Raw genomic sequence first — 17,937 nt, 5'->3', positions numbered from 1 at the left:
ATTCACCAGCAGCTTTAAACACATATATTCTTTAAAATGTTCTCGTTAATTATATTTAAAAAACAAATAAATACAGTCACCAAACAATTATATCGTGACAGTCACATTTATGATGTGCAACAGTTTGCAACGAATTACGGTTGTATTGAATGCATCCTGGAGGTTTTTCAGCGTGGTGTGTCCAGAAGCTGCCAGCTGAGGGAGCAGAAACTCACTCTACCTCCCCCTTTTTTTTGTTTGTTTCACTCCAAGATCATACTATTTTGTCTTCGACGCCTTTCACTTCATTTTTAACACACAAGTGATCCACACACAGAAATATTACATTTTTATCATCATGTCACTTCATTTAATAAAGACCCACAAACAATACAAATACAGGGAGCAACAGAAATAAAGTGCAAAATACTTCGGTGTCAAATTAAAAAGGATTCACATCAGCAAGTTAGACTGACGGATGTTTCACAAAATGTCTCCATTGTCTCATCATGTGGTAAAAAAAAAAAGACTGATATTTTATAGATTTTTAATAACTAGCCTAAGTGAATCTTTGAGCAGAAAACAAAGACAATGATGCAACACAAACCAGATGAAGTAAGGAATATAACTGGTCAAACTAAATCTGCAATATTACCATATTTTCTCAGTCACATTGGTTTCCACTACAAACTGATTTATCCTTTTTCATACTGTCTTTGTCCTCTCTAAGGTTTATCCTACATTTACTCACCAACTTGTAAGTTTTTCTTAAATACAGAAATGTACACAGTTAAGACCAACATTGTCCGGCCAATACATCCTTCACTACACATTTTTCATTGTGTTAGTAGTGATGCAACATTAGCAAGCAGTACAGACATTTGTGACATTCAATCTCTGAACACTGACTTTAGCCAACAAGCAATTCTTCAAAAGAAAGTTTCAGTTTTGCGATTTCTTCATGGTATCCATTGTGAACGTTTCTTTGTTCTATGTTTTTGTACAGTAAGGGACATCTTGTTATCCACATAGTCACCAGCAGTGGCTCAGTTGGTGGAGATTGACAGTGACAACACTAACGTCATGCATTGATTTTCCACAGGATTCAGTCAGCACAGTGTGTGGTCAGGGACAACACATCAGTCAATGCTTGTTTGGAGACCAAACCACAGTCTTGGTGTTATGTGTTTCCCAATGACGGATTACCGTGTATGGTGACCACAGTGGAGCTGCTGGTGGTGCTGAACTGCTCTATGTGATTTTCCTCCACGCTGCTGAGCTCTGCTCTGGGCAGCTGGAAGCCGTTCTCCGAGGCTGGGTTCGAGGTGGTGATGCTGCCCGACACTGAGCTGATTCCCATGGTGCTCAGCGGCATGTTGCTCTGAACGGTGGATTGTGATAACTTAGGACGAGGTTTGGAGCCCCCTCTGGCTCCCAGGACTCTGGATGCATGTGTCCGTCTGGATAAAAAGAGACCGTAGTGTTTAACAAAATCACATTTCTTTTTAAATTAGGTTGCAAATTTATTTGGTTGCAACTGGAACAGATATCTCCCTCCCATTACTCGTTACTTTATCAGCAAATAAAACTAAATAATAAGTAAATTACCAAACACATCTGACATAGATAAAAGACTAAAAACATTTTTGCAAAAAAAAAGAAAAATCCTATTACATCCACGCTGTCTGTAGACACCACGGTCCTATTATCAAACTTGGACTTGTTTTATGGCACTTATCCAGGTTGTTTTCTCCTGACTAGATACTTGCTTGTGTTGTATCTACTCTCAGATGTACATTGCTGTTGATAAAAGCATCTGCTAAATGAAATTGTAGAATTGTAGAGTCTAATAAATAAAATTCTGTGATTTTATATACATATATTCATATATTTTATGTACCAAAAAGAGCTAGAACAATAAAAATAATGTGGCGTAAAAGACATATGTTTTTAACTGTCTCCTACATCTTTTTCGTTATCTTGTTACCCCTTAAATTTGAACATATCCTGACAGGTTGACAGAAACATTATTAAGAACATAATTACGCCATTTGTTTTCACAAGCTATAAGCAAATACAGTAAGTAATTTATACTTCTAATACCTTATTACAGAGCAGTTACAATCAGCTCAACCAGCTACAAAAGGAAATGCACATTACATGACTATACCTCAGTATTGATAATATGTTTCAGAAAGTTATTCCAATAAATTCGATTAATTCTGTTCTTTTACTTTAGCAGTAATGCGAATAGAGTCATATTTATGTTGAGGTATCAGCACTTTTATTTTGAAATAAAAGACCTAACTACTTGCACTGAAGATCTGGGACAAGACTTTACTTGAGCCTTTCTGTTGAGAGAGATGCATAAAATCGTAAGTCAGTGTTGCCCAACTTTTGGATTTGGACCTGCCAGAGGGTCAGAAGAACAGCTGAGCTGACCTCTGGCACTACATTTTGTCTTACTGTAGATACAGGGAAGTTGTACTGTCTCAGCCTTGTAAAACAGCATCAGAATAAACAATCTAAGAAGGGAATGTCCCTCGTTGCTTGTAGTGCTTGCACACTGTGCATGCGACTTGTAAATGAGGTTGTCACAAGCCAAAATATTTGACAGTCACTTTCAGTAGAGTTCTAACGATACAGATGTCTGCTTTTATGAGTCTTCTACATCTCAGACAAAGATCAAAAGCAGCAGCAGTCCGCCTTGAAGTGGATAAAAACAGCATAATTGTGCCACAGCTCATGCCATTCGGTATGCAGGAATCATCTTGTCACGCAGGAATGTCGTCTCACCTGTTGTATGTCTTAAGTATGATCAGCAGAATGGCGAGAATGATGATGATGCCTATGACAATGACAGCGATCATAGCGCCAGAACCTGAGAGACACGGAAAGAGGAAGAGGAATGAGCAGTGAACAGTGGGTTTGGAGTGTTTTGTGTGTGTGTGTCTCTTCAAAACTGTCCTTGTTACACAGTCCCTCTGCTCTGCTTGTGGTGCAACTAATTTCACGGATCCTTTAGAAGTAATGTGTCGTAGCTTAGCAACGGCGTCACGAGCAGGCAAACACAACATGGCAAATATTTTCTATTAAGTGCATGCATGCCACTCCTGTGCAAACCATCTAGATTAGATGATGCAACAGGGTGTTATTCATGAGGCTTGGCTTATCGTCTGATATTTGAACCTGATTCTCAAACATAGGGGACACTCTTAAGATCTGATGGAGGCCTCCTTATTTTCTAAGATCTGTTTCACTGGGGAAGAAAAGAAACACTACAGACACCCATCCACACACACACTACAGAGGAGATGCCCCTTACTCTGCATGAGTATTTGTTCTCTGGTCTTTGTGACGGCAGTTGTGTTCGAAGTTGCTGTAGTGTTGGTCACAGGTGAGGCAGTTGAAGCTTGCATCTTCAGTAAAAACCTGCCAAGATGAAAAAAATAGAACACTTCAGCTGACTAAGCCTCCTTGAAGCTATGGCTAAGTATCAAATGCGGGACTTCTTTTTTTACAAGACAAAGCAAGAAGAGAACGAGGAAGCAATATGAAAAGACAGATTTGGAGATTTTAAAAAAAATACCATTATAATATATGTTAGTGAACAGTGGCTGGCAGAGGAGGCAGCATAAATCAGTAAAATGTTGTATGGAAACCACAGGAAAGAGGATGAAGCACTAATCAGTGCAGACTTTACAGTAGCTAACATCAAAACAGAAAATGCATTCACTCATTTCAGACTCTGATTTCTCAACCACATAAATGTCATGAAACTGTCTGTCTAGACGTGAGCCAACTTGTGCTCTTGTGCGCTTTATCAATCGGCTGTAAGATCACACAGCCGTCTGCCAAAGCTTTGAGAATGGCTTTGTTGTTTTAGAGATGCATTATCAGAGAGAGTTGGAAACAATATCCAGACATGTAGGACAGGTTTGCTGCAGCTCTTGTCTTTGGGCACTCAACATGAATGACATATGACATATATATCCATTTCCTGTGTATGCACAAACTCCTTCAAATCATCATCCTATTTGTCAAGATGTGTTAAAATTAAGTAAATAGCTATGTGTGCACTGAGAGTCAAGCAATACCTTGTAAGACTGACAAAGAACCTTACAAGAAGTAGACAGAAGAATTGTTTTCCCTTTGATTTTGTAAGTGTAAAAAATATTCCTTGTGATATGCCATATAATTGTTACTGTCGGTAAAATAAATGATACCCCGCGATGAATTCATATTTAAAATAAGTGTGTGATGTGAGAGTGTATCCAAATCCTGATAAAGGATGTTATCCAGAAACGATTAAAGCAAAAGTCCCACATTTTAGGAAATATGTTTACTGGCTTCTTCTGACTAACAGCGAGGATTGATACAACTCTTATGTCTGTCTAATCTGAATCCATAGTAGCTGCTTAGCTCTGTATGAAAACTGGGAACGAGGGGAACCGATTACTGAAATCTGCTACTAAACGAAGGTAACACAATCTGCCTACGAACATCTTCAAAGCTCATTAATTCATATATCATATCTGGTTTGTTAGTCTGGCACAAATTGCTGTTTTTACTTTCAGGTTTTTGTGCTCACTAGAGCACTGATCTATAGCTTTATTCTGAAGCCTCCAAAATATATGATTTACTCTTGTTTCAGGGATATTTGCAAAAAAAACAACAGCATCTTGCACCATCCGATTGCCAAGTGTGCATCACATGGGGGCAAATACCTTCAAGCAGTGAGATCCTGGTTTGATTTCCGGTTGGCTTGGACCTTTACTGTCATTCCCCTGCTCTCTTTCCCCACATTTCCCGTCTCTCCCCCACTGCCACTGTCTAATAAAGACAAAAAATGGCAACAAAAACCCCAGACTCACAAAAAACAAACAAAAAAAGAATAAATTTGTAATTGTGCAAGCATGTCCTAACTTTCATAACTATTCTGTACATTGCCAGGAGTGCATGTTATTTAGCTACCAGCAGACTATTTTTATTGACAAACTACAGTGAAATCTTCACCTACATCACCGCAACCGCTATGTGCCCTGCAGAGATCCTCCGTCATTATTAGGATCTCTGACACTGTTCAGGAAACAATCTGCACCCAGCTGGAGGTCAGGGCTGTCCCTGTAACTGATTCCTCCTCTGACTGGCTGGCTCAGAGATAGCGATTCACGCAAAAAAAAAAAAAAAAAAAAGAAAGAAAAAAGTGACACTTTGTTTTTAAAGGTCTGTCAATGAAATTTACATGCAGGCTTATCACAGCAACTTCCCCTGCACCTTTGTTTTAGAAATGTCACGTGTACCTCAGTTTCCACTTCTGCTACGCTGGAACTGGACGAGCGTCATCGTGAGACTTCCTCATCCTCCTCTCATGTAGTGCAACGTAAAACTGAGAGTCAATAATGAGGTCACTGAGTCATTCAAGTGTAGCTCACGAACACCTCATTAATCAGAAGACTTCATGTACCATCATGACATTTGTGGCCCTATAGTACTTCAGTCCAAAAGTGTCTTTCTTTAGGCTTTTGTTATGTAAATCTGGCTCTTTTGTGACTCTTCTCATTCACTTCTCATTTCACATATTCAGTGACTAATGCTAAAATCCTCCAGCGTGAAAACATATTATTTTTGCAATACTGTCATGGAAAAAACAGGCTCTGCAGTTATGCTTGATATCTAATTTTGGCACCAATCAGTTAAAATGATTGGACACAGATGAAGAAAGAATTAAAACTTTACAGTTAGAATGTTAGTTAGAGAGATCTGTGTCTGCTGGGAATGAAGCACAGCGGCACAATCAGAACAAGCAGACCGAATTTGCATCAGCTATAAAAAGCTGAAAAACCCCGGCACACGGAAGAGCAGTCCCAGACACACACAAAACCCATCCCTGGTTTTCTTTCTTCTCTGAGTTAGATTGACTGCTTTGTTGATTGCAGTCAAATTTAGAAGAATGTATGCAAAACCCTCCGTTTTACAGCATCGCACGTGAGTTACAGCTGAACACTGTGGCTTTTATAAAGCGCTGATTGGATTAATGAAAGGTTAATCAGTGCTGTCGTTTCAAAATTACTGGCAGAATTGGGTAAGAAATTACAACATTAATAGCAGTGTTGGGGCCATCGCTCAAAAAATTGGGAATTATAAGTCACTATTTTTTTTAAAAAAGCATTTCTATGTTTATTTACTCTTTGTAGAAAGTGATATAATACTCCTGTTATATCACCTGAGATGCTTAACAAATACCCACTTTTCAGCACAAATCTCCATCCTAATAAGGATAATATACACAAGAGCTGTCTTTTATGCTCTTAAATACAATATTAACATAAAGTTAAAAACAAATTTGGTGAAAACTGGCTCAGAAACAAAGATCAGTTGCATGAGAATCAAGGAGGCAAAATAAAAGTAATAACTATAACTGATCAGTAACAGTATTACATTATATTACTGTATCACAAATGATTGTAGGCAGATTAACCCACAATACCACCTGTGGATAAACAAATTCCTCCCATCTTTATACACTAATCTAGCTGTACAGAGTGAGATCCATCAAAGCACAAGACAGAATAATAGAAACTTCACTGTCACATATCAGCCATGTACAGTACCTGGCATTCCTACAAAATGCATCTTATAATAATTGAAAACACGAGAGGTCAGTTGTTTGCTGAAGAAACCTAAGGCTAACACACTCTGCGTAGCCTCATTATCTCCAACCACAGTTACAGAAATACACTTATTGGCTTTGTGGATCAGAGCTAGATGAGAAGATCAACTGTACTCTCATGTCAGTAAATATGGAACTTCAGCCAGCCACCTGGATACAGGGGAGATAATTACAGGGTAACCAATGTTCTTATCTTAATCTAGGGAAGAAAAGGAAAAAATATGTTTTCCAAAATGCTTCTTAAAAGGTTTGGTTCACAGATTTTATCATAGCTGGTTAAAAGACTAGGTTACAGAGGTTATCAGGTTAGATTTCAGTGTTTCAGCCTGTAATGTATGAAAACACACAGTTGCCTGTGTGCATAGCCTTAATCACCAGTGGAGCATAATTATTTACATTCTATCTACAGTCTACGCATATCCTGTAAAGGTCCATTTACAATCTCATAATGTATGTACATCTGAGCCTTATCACCTCGCGCAACTAATAGACGTTAATATACTGAGGCAGAGCACAACATTGTATTTCCAGTAATACAAGTACGTATGAAATGAAAAAAAAATTCTGCAAACTAGAAATCTGACATTGTCTCACTGAGATTGGATGAAAAATGAAAATCAGAATTTTAATTACAGGCTGACGATGGAGTCACAAAGCTGTTACTCGATAGCCGTGCGTACTGTTCGTCTTATCCAGCTTCCTGCTCAACGGCAAATATTGCCCAAGTGACTCTCCAGGTGTTGACATACTATTAAGCACAGAGATTAACAGGGGTATACATTATGTTTGCTCTTTGCTTAGGTGACAGCTTCTGATAAGTAACACTGGTAGCACCATTGTTTTGGTAACATAGTGGGGAATACAGTATGCAGCTGATGTTGGCATGGTGACGCAGCCGACCATAATTCAAGCCAGTTCTATTCATATTGCTGAAAAGGATAAAACTGCATCAACAGCATCAGGTTTTGAAGAGAATTTATAGTCAGTCAGTTGTTAAGAGAGATGGATACTATACAGAAAGAAAGAAAAAGAAAGAAAGAAAGAAAAAGAAATGAGGTGAGCTTTCTATCCTTTATGTTAATAAATTTAAGTGCACATTTTTCACAATATAATAATGCTGGTAAAAAATTAAATATTAAAACTATTTGAAAAAGAACACAAATTAATTTAATTGCTTGAAAAATCTAATAATGTGGAACAGTAAATGTGTGCTTGGAGTTTCTGAAGACGTATAAAAGTATATGGTTTGATGCAAACAGGAAACAGTAAGATATTAGATGTCCAGAGTACATGTATCAGGTTGGAACTAATAAGTTTATCTTCATTACACTCACTTTTAATACATTATTTTAGGTTGTGGATTACTTTGTTTTGCTTTTCGTTGTGTATATTTTCTTTTCTTTTTAGACTCCATAACACTATGGTATGTCTGAAATGAATCAAATGCATTAAAAAAATACATATTGTGCATAAATTCAGGGTTTGTTAGTATAGAGCAGAGATATTTTTGGCTATATAAAGTTTTTAATGAGGTATAATGGAAAAAAAATACAGTTTTATCCAGCACAATATTCACCTTGACATATTGACAGGCGGTACAGTTATTTTGTTAGTTGATTATTTTCTTAAAACAAGTATAATAGAATTATCCTTCCTCATTGCATCCTAATGACTTTGTCCATCAGTACATAGCACCTTAAGTAAGCAGCCTTTACAGTGGAGTTTTCAATCAATCCCAATGATCTTATCTTGGGTTTAAAAGTTGCTTCAGGTTATTTTGCTGCTGCTGCAGAGGGTACCGACGCTATCTCTGAATAAAAACTCTGGCCAGGATTATGTGTACCAGCTTTTATCAGGAGGAGGATTGGAAGAAGCAAACGATCTATCGATAGTCTTTTCAGTCCCAGGAGGGAAGTCTGCTTTCACGGCCTACATGTGTTCTAGCAAAACTGGGCTATAAAGAACTTAACCATCGACGAAAAGCACATTTGCTAGAGTTACTTTATTGATTACGTATAAATAATTGGCCTCTGAGTGGTATCTAAAGAGATGTTTCATCAGTAGTGGATGGGTGGATTGGGTGTGTCGGCAGACGTGGGTAACACATCAGACCGACTGGCGGTTACACTCAGGTTTGGTGATCTGTGGTAAAAGTCACGTAAGGATCAGCGGAGGAAACACCTACAGCCAACACACCTTGAACAAATTCATGATTCAACTGGACTTCCTGGAACAAAACAACTCGTACTTGGCACCGGATCAAAACATTTTGCTGGCGCACATTGTCAAAAAGGTTACGCATGAACTTAAGCTTATTAAGACGTGCTTGAAAGATGTTCATATCCAACATGTAGTGAAAAAAAACACGTTCGATTCACTGCATTTTAACTGGACAAAATGTTTCCCATGTAATAAAACTTTGCTACATTTTAGGTGACAATCCAGGGTTAAACAGCTGAGATATATTGTGATAACCGTCGAGCTTGACAGGTGTTGATAGATGGATTTTGTTCACCTTGAACAAAACCAGGACAGCTGTTTCCCCTGTTTCCACTTTTTATGACTGCTCTGAGTAGCTTCATATTTACTGTATGGACTCGACACTGGTACTAGTCTTTTCGGAGCGTGTTCATCAGCTGCAACGTTCCTTGTGTACTAACCAAACAGTATAATCAGCTGATTAACTCAGCAAGAGACTGGAAATACCAAAAATCATAAACATTCATCGTTTATCGTCCTGATAACAGATGGGAAATCAGGGAAATTCAAATGTTAAAGACTATGCATGGGAAAACATGAAGAAGCTGCACATCTAAAAATACAGTTTTGAATCTAGGATGCTATCCATGTAATGTAATAGTACTGATCCTCTGCACTGTAAAAACAAATCTGAAAAACATAGTTAGAAATCTGGTAGCAAGGATGCAGTAAAGTGTACATTAAAAAGTAGTGCAATTCTGTCATGTTCAGAACTATAAAAATGGACAAAAAAGGTTCAAGAAAATCAGTAAAAGAATGAAATTTTCCACTGATTTAAATACAGCAAAACAACACAATTTGCATTGCATTGTACAGGAAAGAATTAGTATTTGTAAAACTGCATTTTTATTATGTTGATATTATGCACAGCATTGGCATATTTTCATTTTATTAAATTTTTTGGTTTATTTTTACTTTAAACAGGAAAATATTGCAGATATTATCTGTAATTTCACAAAACAAGTAAATCTGTAAAATGACAATAAAAATATAAAATAGTGTAGGTGTACCATCAAACGCCGTAAAAAAATTATATTTATTTTATTTTATTATATATATTATTTTATACATATATTCACAGTTTGACATTATTCACAGTTTAGGTCTGCTTTTTAATGTTGACATGCAAATTACAATTTTTTTCTGTGCTTTTACTTATTTTATTCAACAAAATAGGGAAAAAAAATCTATAAAATAACAGTAACTTGCTATGAGAAATTACAGTTAAAAATTTAAAATTTTTACAGCATGCTGATCACAAAGATAACCCTATTGAATATTAATCAGGTGTAACATTGTCTGTACGGGCATTTAAAGAAAAATTTGAACTTCATGTATTTAGTTTCAAGGCTTCGATTAACATGGCGACTGAACCAACCACTGTCATTTTTTAAATAAAATTTTTCATTTAAGCTCATTTTATGAGCATGACTGTTGCTCAAATACTTTCCAGAGGTTCATACTGACTTCAGTGCAGCTTAATTTCCCAGGGGGAATCAAGTTTGTTCACCATTTTGAAGGCAAAGGAATTTGTAACTAATACTAATCAGATCACTTTGTTCTAACGCTGGTATCCATTTCCTCATCGGCCAGTCTTGTCCTCGCTCTAATAATAGTTTGTTTGTTGTTCCGCAAATTGCAGCTATTCACCAACGCCACAGATTCAATATCCTTTCTTCCACCCTCAGTAAACAAATCATTTACTGGACTCAACGCAGAACAGGAACAATTTTGTTTCCTCCTTTTTTATGCAAGTGAAAAAAAATACTTGAAGCCACCGAGTGCTTCGACTCTTTCCCCTCTGCTCGTCCACATATTAAATATAACACAGTCGCCTGCACACACAATAATAAACACATTCAAAGCAAGACCTTCATCAAATGACCGTCAGAGTCAATATTTAAGCAGTCGCTTTGAAGCAGCTTAATTAGACACGAGTGGACCCATTAGTTCCCTTGGAAGAACAAGCATGAAGCAGTTTGAGATCACAGTAGAGGTCAGCTGTATCACGTCAGATTTAGGTTTCCTATATCCACATGTCACGCTAAAGAGGGATTTAACCATGACTTCTATTGACCTCAATCAGCCACCAGGGATTTCCAGCAGCACTAGTAGGTCTTTGGCAAAGTGCACTCGCCTGTGATTGACATACATGATGAAGTGACATGCAAGATTTAAAAACTAATCAATCTAAAAATATATGCACAGTACAGAGGAAGCGTATCGTGACAGCTAAGAGTGTGAAAGTGAGTTGCAAATGACAGAAATCACAGCAGAAATACTGTTATGTCATTAAAAGGAAAGAACAAGCTGCACTGTCCTGGAAATTCTGATGTTTAAAAGTCTAGATTTCTGTGTGCAAATATCATCAATTAGTTGTTTAAAGCAAAATTCCACATAAAACATGCCAACACTGTATTGTTTACAACAAAAAAAATTAAAAGTGTTCTTGTATGATGGCATAAACAAGCCATTTTAATTGTCTGTACTTTTGAGAAAGGATTTGATTGATGCATTCATCCTCAAAATTTGAAATTCGTGATACAGCCTGATGAGTATCTATACTGATAGAATAAAGTGGAAGGCGCTCGCCACTGTGTGCGCCAGTTAAATCAGTTTTGGAATTGAAGATGGTGACAAGGAGATCAAAGTGAGTCCAGCTGAACGACTCAGAGATGACTGAATACTGAAGGCAAACAGTATCTGGCTTTCAGATTGTTTGTTTACAACCTCAATACCTTGGATCTGACAGTTTCAATGTCAAAACATCAAGCGGTGACATCATGTAACGAGTATTCTGGCTGTATTTACACTGATTAGGAGCAAATTTTGCAATTAAAATTCTGTCAGTCAAGTATTATCATGAGAGCAACCTTCTCAAACTGTCTGAGAAGGAGCATTCATTATCCATTCAGGATTCCCCGGGAGAAAACCAATCCAATAATAGGACTAATATCTTTATGCCAAATTAAATGACTAATTCTAACACCATGTCAGTCAGAACACAGTCATACAGTAGCGCTGGAGTTCCCTTGGAGTTTCCCTTCTAATTGGATACAGTATTTATTTATCTTGAACACCTCAGTGTATCCTGATGCAAATCATGCAGCTTCTGTTGATGTTACAGTGTTTCTTGGTTTACTGGTATGTCTAGTATGCTTTCTAAGGTTGCATAACAAAGCATATGCCCAAACAACGCTTATCACAGTCAAATATGATAACAAACTAAAGTCCACAAACTAGAGGTAAACTTATCATCTACAGAGCCTCAAGATAATTAAGTTTTTATGTGAAAATGCCCACTTCCTTTTAGCATGGCTGGCTAATCTCACTACAGTCTCCTCAGTACTCCATGTATGCTAATCCCATAATTAAACAAACAAAAAAACATTTTGGAAAACAAACCAGCTGCAAACGAGTGACATTTCAAAGTGATACAAACTATAATTTCAGCCTAATGTTCAACATAATTAGGTAGGTGAACATAGCCATTAAGCCTGTGAACCCTCAAACACACTAGTGGATTTGGAGGGCACATTATTCACAAAAAAAGACCAAAAAAAAAAGCAAAAATTACACCATTGATCGAAATCAGAAACTGTAAAAACAGAAGAAATCCTTGGTTTTTGACCTTTCAGACCACCCTTGATTGTATTATATGAGATGTAAGGTTCTGTCCACAAAAATAACCAAATTGAAACTTAAAATCCTAATATTTAATTAAAAACGGTTTATTCAACATCTACAAGTTTCAGTTGTAAATGTGCCAAAAGATAAATCATTTGCACTAGCCATATTTTTTTTAAAAGAAAAAAACAACAACCTAAAAACCATTACTGACTCATCTACAGTCAACTGTCTGGTGAAAAAAATTCTACTTGTTTGCTGTAATGGGTTGAACTGCAGGCTGTGTTTATATATAGCATATAGGAGCCAAGTATGGGAACAAGTTAAAAACATTAGTGAGTATTTCTATAGTATGTAGAGTCACCATACTCTACATGTTGTGTTCTCTTTCATTCAATGTCAAATCATAAACAAATAACCAAAGCAATTCAACTTTTGTCTTTCCTTTTCTATGATTTATGGTATGAGTACTAAGTGTGTCATGTGGCATAGAAGGCATTTCTGAGTTCCCATTACCTCAAGACATAGTTGTGCTGTCTCTATAGAGGTGCACAACTTCATATTGAAGTAAAGAAGTTGGTTAAATAAGTGTCAGGAGCACAAAAACAGACAGAAACTGCTAGGAGTTCAGAGGATTAACCACAAAAAGAATATCTGTAGCAAAATTTAATGAATAAAGATGAGTACAATCACAGTAGGAGAACTTTCTATTCTGATTCTTAGAACTGCACAGACGGATCTCTTCAGGGTTTTTCTCTGTCTGGAGCCCAGTTATAGATTCTATTGAAGAGGATTTAACTAAAATCATATTGTTTCAAATGATTCCCAAAGCGCAAAGTCCATATTTCATTGTTATTATATAACTTGGGATGAGATGAAAAATGTTTGTCGTTTCTTTTCGTTTGTTAGTCTGAATGCTTGTATAGGAAGTTGTTGAAATAACTGAAAATGTTATTTTCAGTTTAAATTTGTAAACTGAAAATAGCATGATTGAAAGAAACAAGTGTACAGACAGCTGCCCTGGGAAAGGAACAGCAAATCACTGTTAATAAAACACCAAAACAAAGCTACAAGTAGAACATAAATACTTCATCGACCACTTAAATGTTATTCAAACTTGTGAGCTTGAAATTAGGGCAGCCAGGCTTTACAAACAGCAGTCACACTTTCCTACAACGTAGTGGCCGCTGATGAGATGATAACTGCCACAGTCACATATCAATCACAGATAGCCTGATAGTGATGGGAACTGAAATTGAATCTTCCTAATTCAGATGTAAATCTGTGTCATTCCACTGGTTCAGCAGTAAGAGAAGATTTATAAATACGAGAGTCCTTTGGAATGTGAGCTATTCCCTTTCACCTGAGGCTCACCTGCTGTCTCGCCATGTTGTCTGGGAGAACCCCTGTTCTCACACTCTCTGGCGACACACACACACACACACACACACACACACACACACACACACACACACACACACACACGCACACACACACACACACACATTGAAAGGACCGCCGTGACAGAGAAATCACTCTCAACCTCAGGACTTCAGGCGAGGACAAAATCTACCGAGAAGAAGCAGTGATCAGTTCAGTGACTTACCAAATCGTCTCCTCTTTAATCTCAGCCCAAGTCCTCTCCAGATGGGCAGCCCGAGCAGTGTGCAGCCCCCTCCCTCAGCTGACCGAGGGGGGCATAGTCCACCTGTGGAGGGAGACACGAGGGAGTAAAGGAGCGGAGGTGAGCTGCTCCGAGAGGACAATCAGTCCCAGATGCTGCTAAAGTGACACACAAAGGACCGCAGAGTTTAAAAGACAAGCCGAAATGCCTCTGTGTGTGTGGTTTCTGTGGGAATCACAGTGTTTATGTGAAGAGAGAGGAGGAGAGTGAGTGAGTTAGTGAGTGAGGAGAAGGAGGAGGGTGCTCCACGCTTGCTCACTGGAGCTGCTCCTCGGTCAGACTAATATTCTCAGGCAGCTGGTTTTTCAGGTCCTGCCGCCAGGCCCTTAGGCGTGCCGCAGCCGCCGATCAAAAAGTAAGGATCCTCTCCGGAGCTGGCTGCTCTCACCATGACTACTGCCTCTCAGAATTCACCTGTCTGCATCTTGCAAGATGTCTCTGCAAAGAGGTTGGAAGTGCATCTTATTAAAACTGACACGAACGCCTCAAAAACATCAGTTCCATTCATATATATCTTAGAGTGTGTGACTATGGGTCCATGGTCAGTGAACACAAGGATCTCTCTACATGTCTGTGCATGTTGTGTGAATGTAGTGAAAGCATGTGGTGTCAATGTTATCACAAATCTATTCATCTCTGCATGAACACACTTTATGTATGTAGTTAAAAATTAACTATGTGAACAACTTGTTCAAAGGGTAATGGGTGTGTGAGTAGAAAACATCCAGCATCAAGCAGCCTTTTCTTCTATCCTATTGTGGAACAGTGAGCTCCATTCAAACACCTGTCAACATTTGTATGCAAGTTGCAGAATGAACAGGATGTTTTTGTTTTCTTTACCGGCAGTAATTTATCCATCGCTCCTACTGTCCTACTATCTCTTTTTCTAGCGTGCAAGCTCTTTTAGCACAAGCTTGACAGTCTATCCCCAGATCTGTGCCAGAAAGACATCAGGATCGAGGCTCGTGTTCCCTCCAGGGGTTAGGTGGCGCCCGTGATAATAAAGCAAGTCAGTGTTGTGCCTTTGTGAGAAAGTGTAACTAAACTTCATTCAAGCAGACACACATTGTTCTGCTTCACCCAATAGGCTGCCAGCACTGTTTGCAACACAGAGCTGACATCCTTCAGTTGCAGTTGAAGAACATTACATAAGGGTAAAAGATGGAGGTCGAGTTTCACAAAGGATAACCCATCTCTCAAAATGGCCGTGCCAAATCTGCACATATCTATTTGTAAACTCACTGTCAAATCCATATGTAAATCCATCAAACCTTATATATTGTCTCTATGAGAACTTTATATTTATATCTTTATTATATAGCCTTATTGTACTTTTGTAATTGTACTGCTTCTTTCTTGCAGCCTCTGAATATCTGTGTCCAGCCTCTGTAAAATGTAAATATTTCTGGTGAGGGATCAGTAAAGTTTATCTTATCTGATCTTATCTTATCGTAAACACCGTTGCGTGCTAAAACTGTTTGATTTCACTGAGTACGAGCAGTCAGCTGCATCCATCTGTTCAAGTGAAAGTCACCAAAGTAGCACAGCTCCTCTTCTGGAAACCATGATACAGATTTAGAGCATCAATTTCTTCCATCATTCAGACATTTCAGTTTGGGCCAACTAAGCCTGTAGCTCAAAATGTATTTAAAAATAGAGTTTCTTAAAAAAAAAAAAAAAAAAAAAAACAACTCTGGCTTCCTTGTACAATCCTAAGGCACGAATTGTAGCTTAATTGGTGATTCTAAATTGGCTGTAGGTGTAACTGTTAGAAACCTGTTGCCTCTCATACGTCATCTGATTTAGTCTCCAGCCCCCTGCGGCCCTCTACAGTATATAGCAGCTATAGCTAATGGTTGAATGGCTCTGTAAGCGTGCCATATTTGTTTCATAAACCACAAACATTAAATCTCCATCAAAAAAGTAAAGTATCAAAAGATATAAAAATGTAGGAAACCACTTTACTGGAACCTCATTGCATACATTCTTGTCATTTCATGACTAATGAAGCATTGCTTGTGAGCTGCACTGCCGCGTGGCATGCCTCCCTCTCAAAACATCATTTATCTAACATACCTTTACAATTTGACAGTCTATTTAAGCTGCAAATATTCCCCAGCTCTCCCTCTGACATGCCTCTACTGCACATCCACCTGCAGGCTCAGGGGAGGAAGATTTTTTCCCAGATCCTAAACTGTATTACCCTGCTTTAATAAAACATTTCAAACGTGATGTAATCTGCTTGAAATTGCCACTAAACTCCTCTTCAGTGTCTCTTCATTACAACATATAAGGAGTAATTTTACTAAAATCTCATTTTAGATGTTGTTGTTGCATACTACCACTAAGGATTTATCAGTAAGCAAAGAGGCAGCCATGCTGTGTAATTCTGGACAGTACCTTCTAAAGGAATCCGGAGCTGCTGGTCCCATTAACGCCCACGAGAGCCACCTGATCTGTTCCCCTTAGGTGCACACCCATCATCACTTTCAACAGTAAGGGTCATTGTAAAGAGGAATTCCCCGTTCCACCACACCGTGAAGAGAGGACTGTTTGTGTCACCGAGAACAAGACACAGCGTATGCCTCATCTCACAGCTGTTACTCAGACCTATTTACCTGTAAAACCCTGACAGCCGACCACTGTTACACCTCTCAACACAGGTAATCTTTCTGACCTTCAGCATACTGGCCTTGAACATGCAGAGATTTCATCTTATTTTTTCCAGTGTTAGACAGAGACTTTTCCACCTTTGGGCAAACCCGTGCTTGCAAAACATTCTTTTGTGAAATATGGGATTACAGTGAGCCACTGTGTTGGCTTTGTTATTGTTTCTCCCCTTATGCAATAATGAAAAGCAATTTATCATGAGGAAATGGATGAGAGAAACCTTTTGTTGGTGGACTAATGAATAGTCATCTGTCTTTCCTTACGGCTGACAGGAGGAAGCTGCAGCTGTAAAATTCAACAGGCCTCTGGACCGCAGGTCACGGCTATATTGCCACACAATCACCTCACATTTCATGCAATAAATTTCGCAGACGGTGTTGCCCGCTGAAAGAATCATTAACTCAGCCTTGCATTTTTCACCGGTGGAACGAGGCTCCGACCAGACAGAATATTAACTGCTGTCCTTGAGGAAAATATGAGCTGCAGTGTGCCAGTGACAGTAGACTGCCTAGTTCTGCTGTAGCATAGATTTAATTAGATATCACTGCAGTGATCAAAGATCTTCTGTGTATTTTATAGCTTTATGTGGAATACATGTCAATACCAAACCAATTTCAAACTTTTTGTGCCACTATCATGAACTGTGAATATAAGAAAACGGCAGAATTGGGAAAATTTAGCAACAGTGAGGCATGAATCGAAACTTTTAAGGTTAATTGCAGCGCTTGCTTTTTACATCTGCATGCTTGGACTGATTTATAGCCCAATTTTCTATCTGTAACATATGAGTCTTTGACCCAAGCAACAATTTTTCTGTCGGTACTTATTAGGTGCGTTTGCTAAATGCTTATGTCAGCATGCTAAAATGCTCAGAATGACAATGCTAATGTTATTGTTATGTTTAGGGTATGTTGTTTATCATGTTCAGCTTATAAACTGTATATAAATGCTACATTTGGTATACAGTCTACGGTTCAAAATATTAGTGTAACGTCTAAACATTCTAACATTTGGTAATTAGCGCCAAACACATGCTAAAGACGTG

At 38.2% G+C, this 17,937-nt stretch overlaps 1 protein-coding gene across 1 annotated transcript; it reads right to left on the bottom strand.

The window, feature by feature from the left end:
* Positions 1-9: 9 nt before the first annotated feature.
* On the bottom strand, positions 10-14,714 carry ncmap (non-compact myelin associated protein). Its single transcript, XM_023296001.3, has 4 exons — positions 14,145-14,714; positions 3,305-3,411; positions 2,776-2,860; positions 10-1,439 (listed from the first exon to the last, which is right to left on the bottom strand). The coding sequence occupies exons 2-4, from the start codon at positions 3,396-3,398 to the stop codon at positions 1,160-1,162; spliced, it is 459 nt and encodes a 152-aa protein (XP_023151769.2). The 5' UTR covers positions 3,399-3,411; positions 14,145-14,714; the 3' UTR covers positions 10-1,159.
* Positions 14,715-17,937: the final 3,223 nt, after the last annotated feature.

Source organism: Amphiprion ocellaris, chromosome 20, assembly GCF_022539595.1.
Source record: "Amphiprion ocellaris isolate individual 3 ecotype Okinawa chromosome 20, ASM2253959v1, whole genome shotgun sequence".
In the NCBI taxonomy this organism is placed as follows: domain Eukaryota; kingdom Metazoa; phylum Chordata; class Actinopteri; family Pomacentridae; genus Amphiprion; species Amphiprion ocellaris.
The sequence above is the reverse complement of the archived record's forward strand: the minus strand, read 5'-3'. Positions and strand labels throughout refer to the sequence as shown.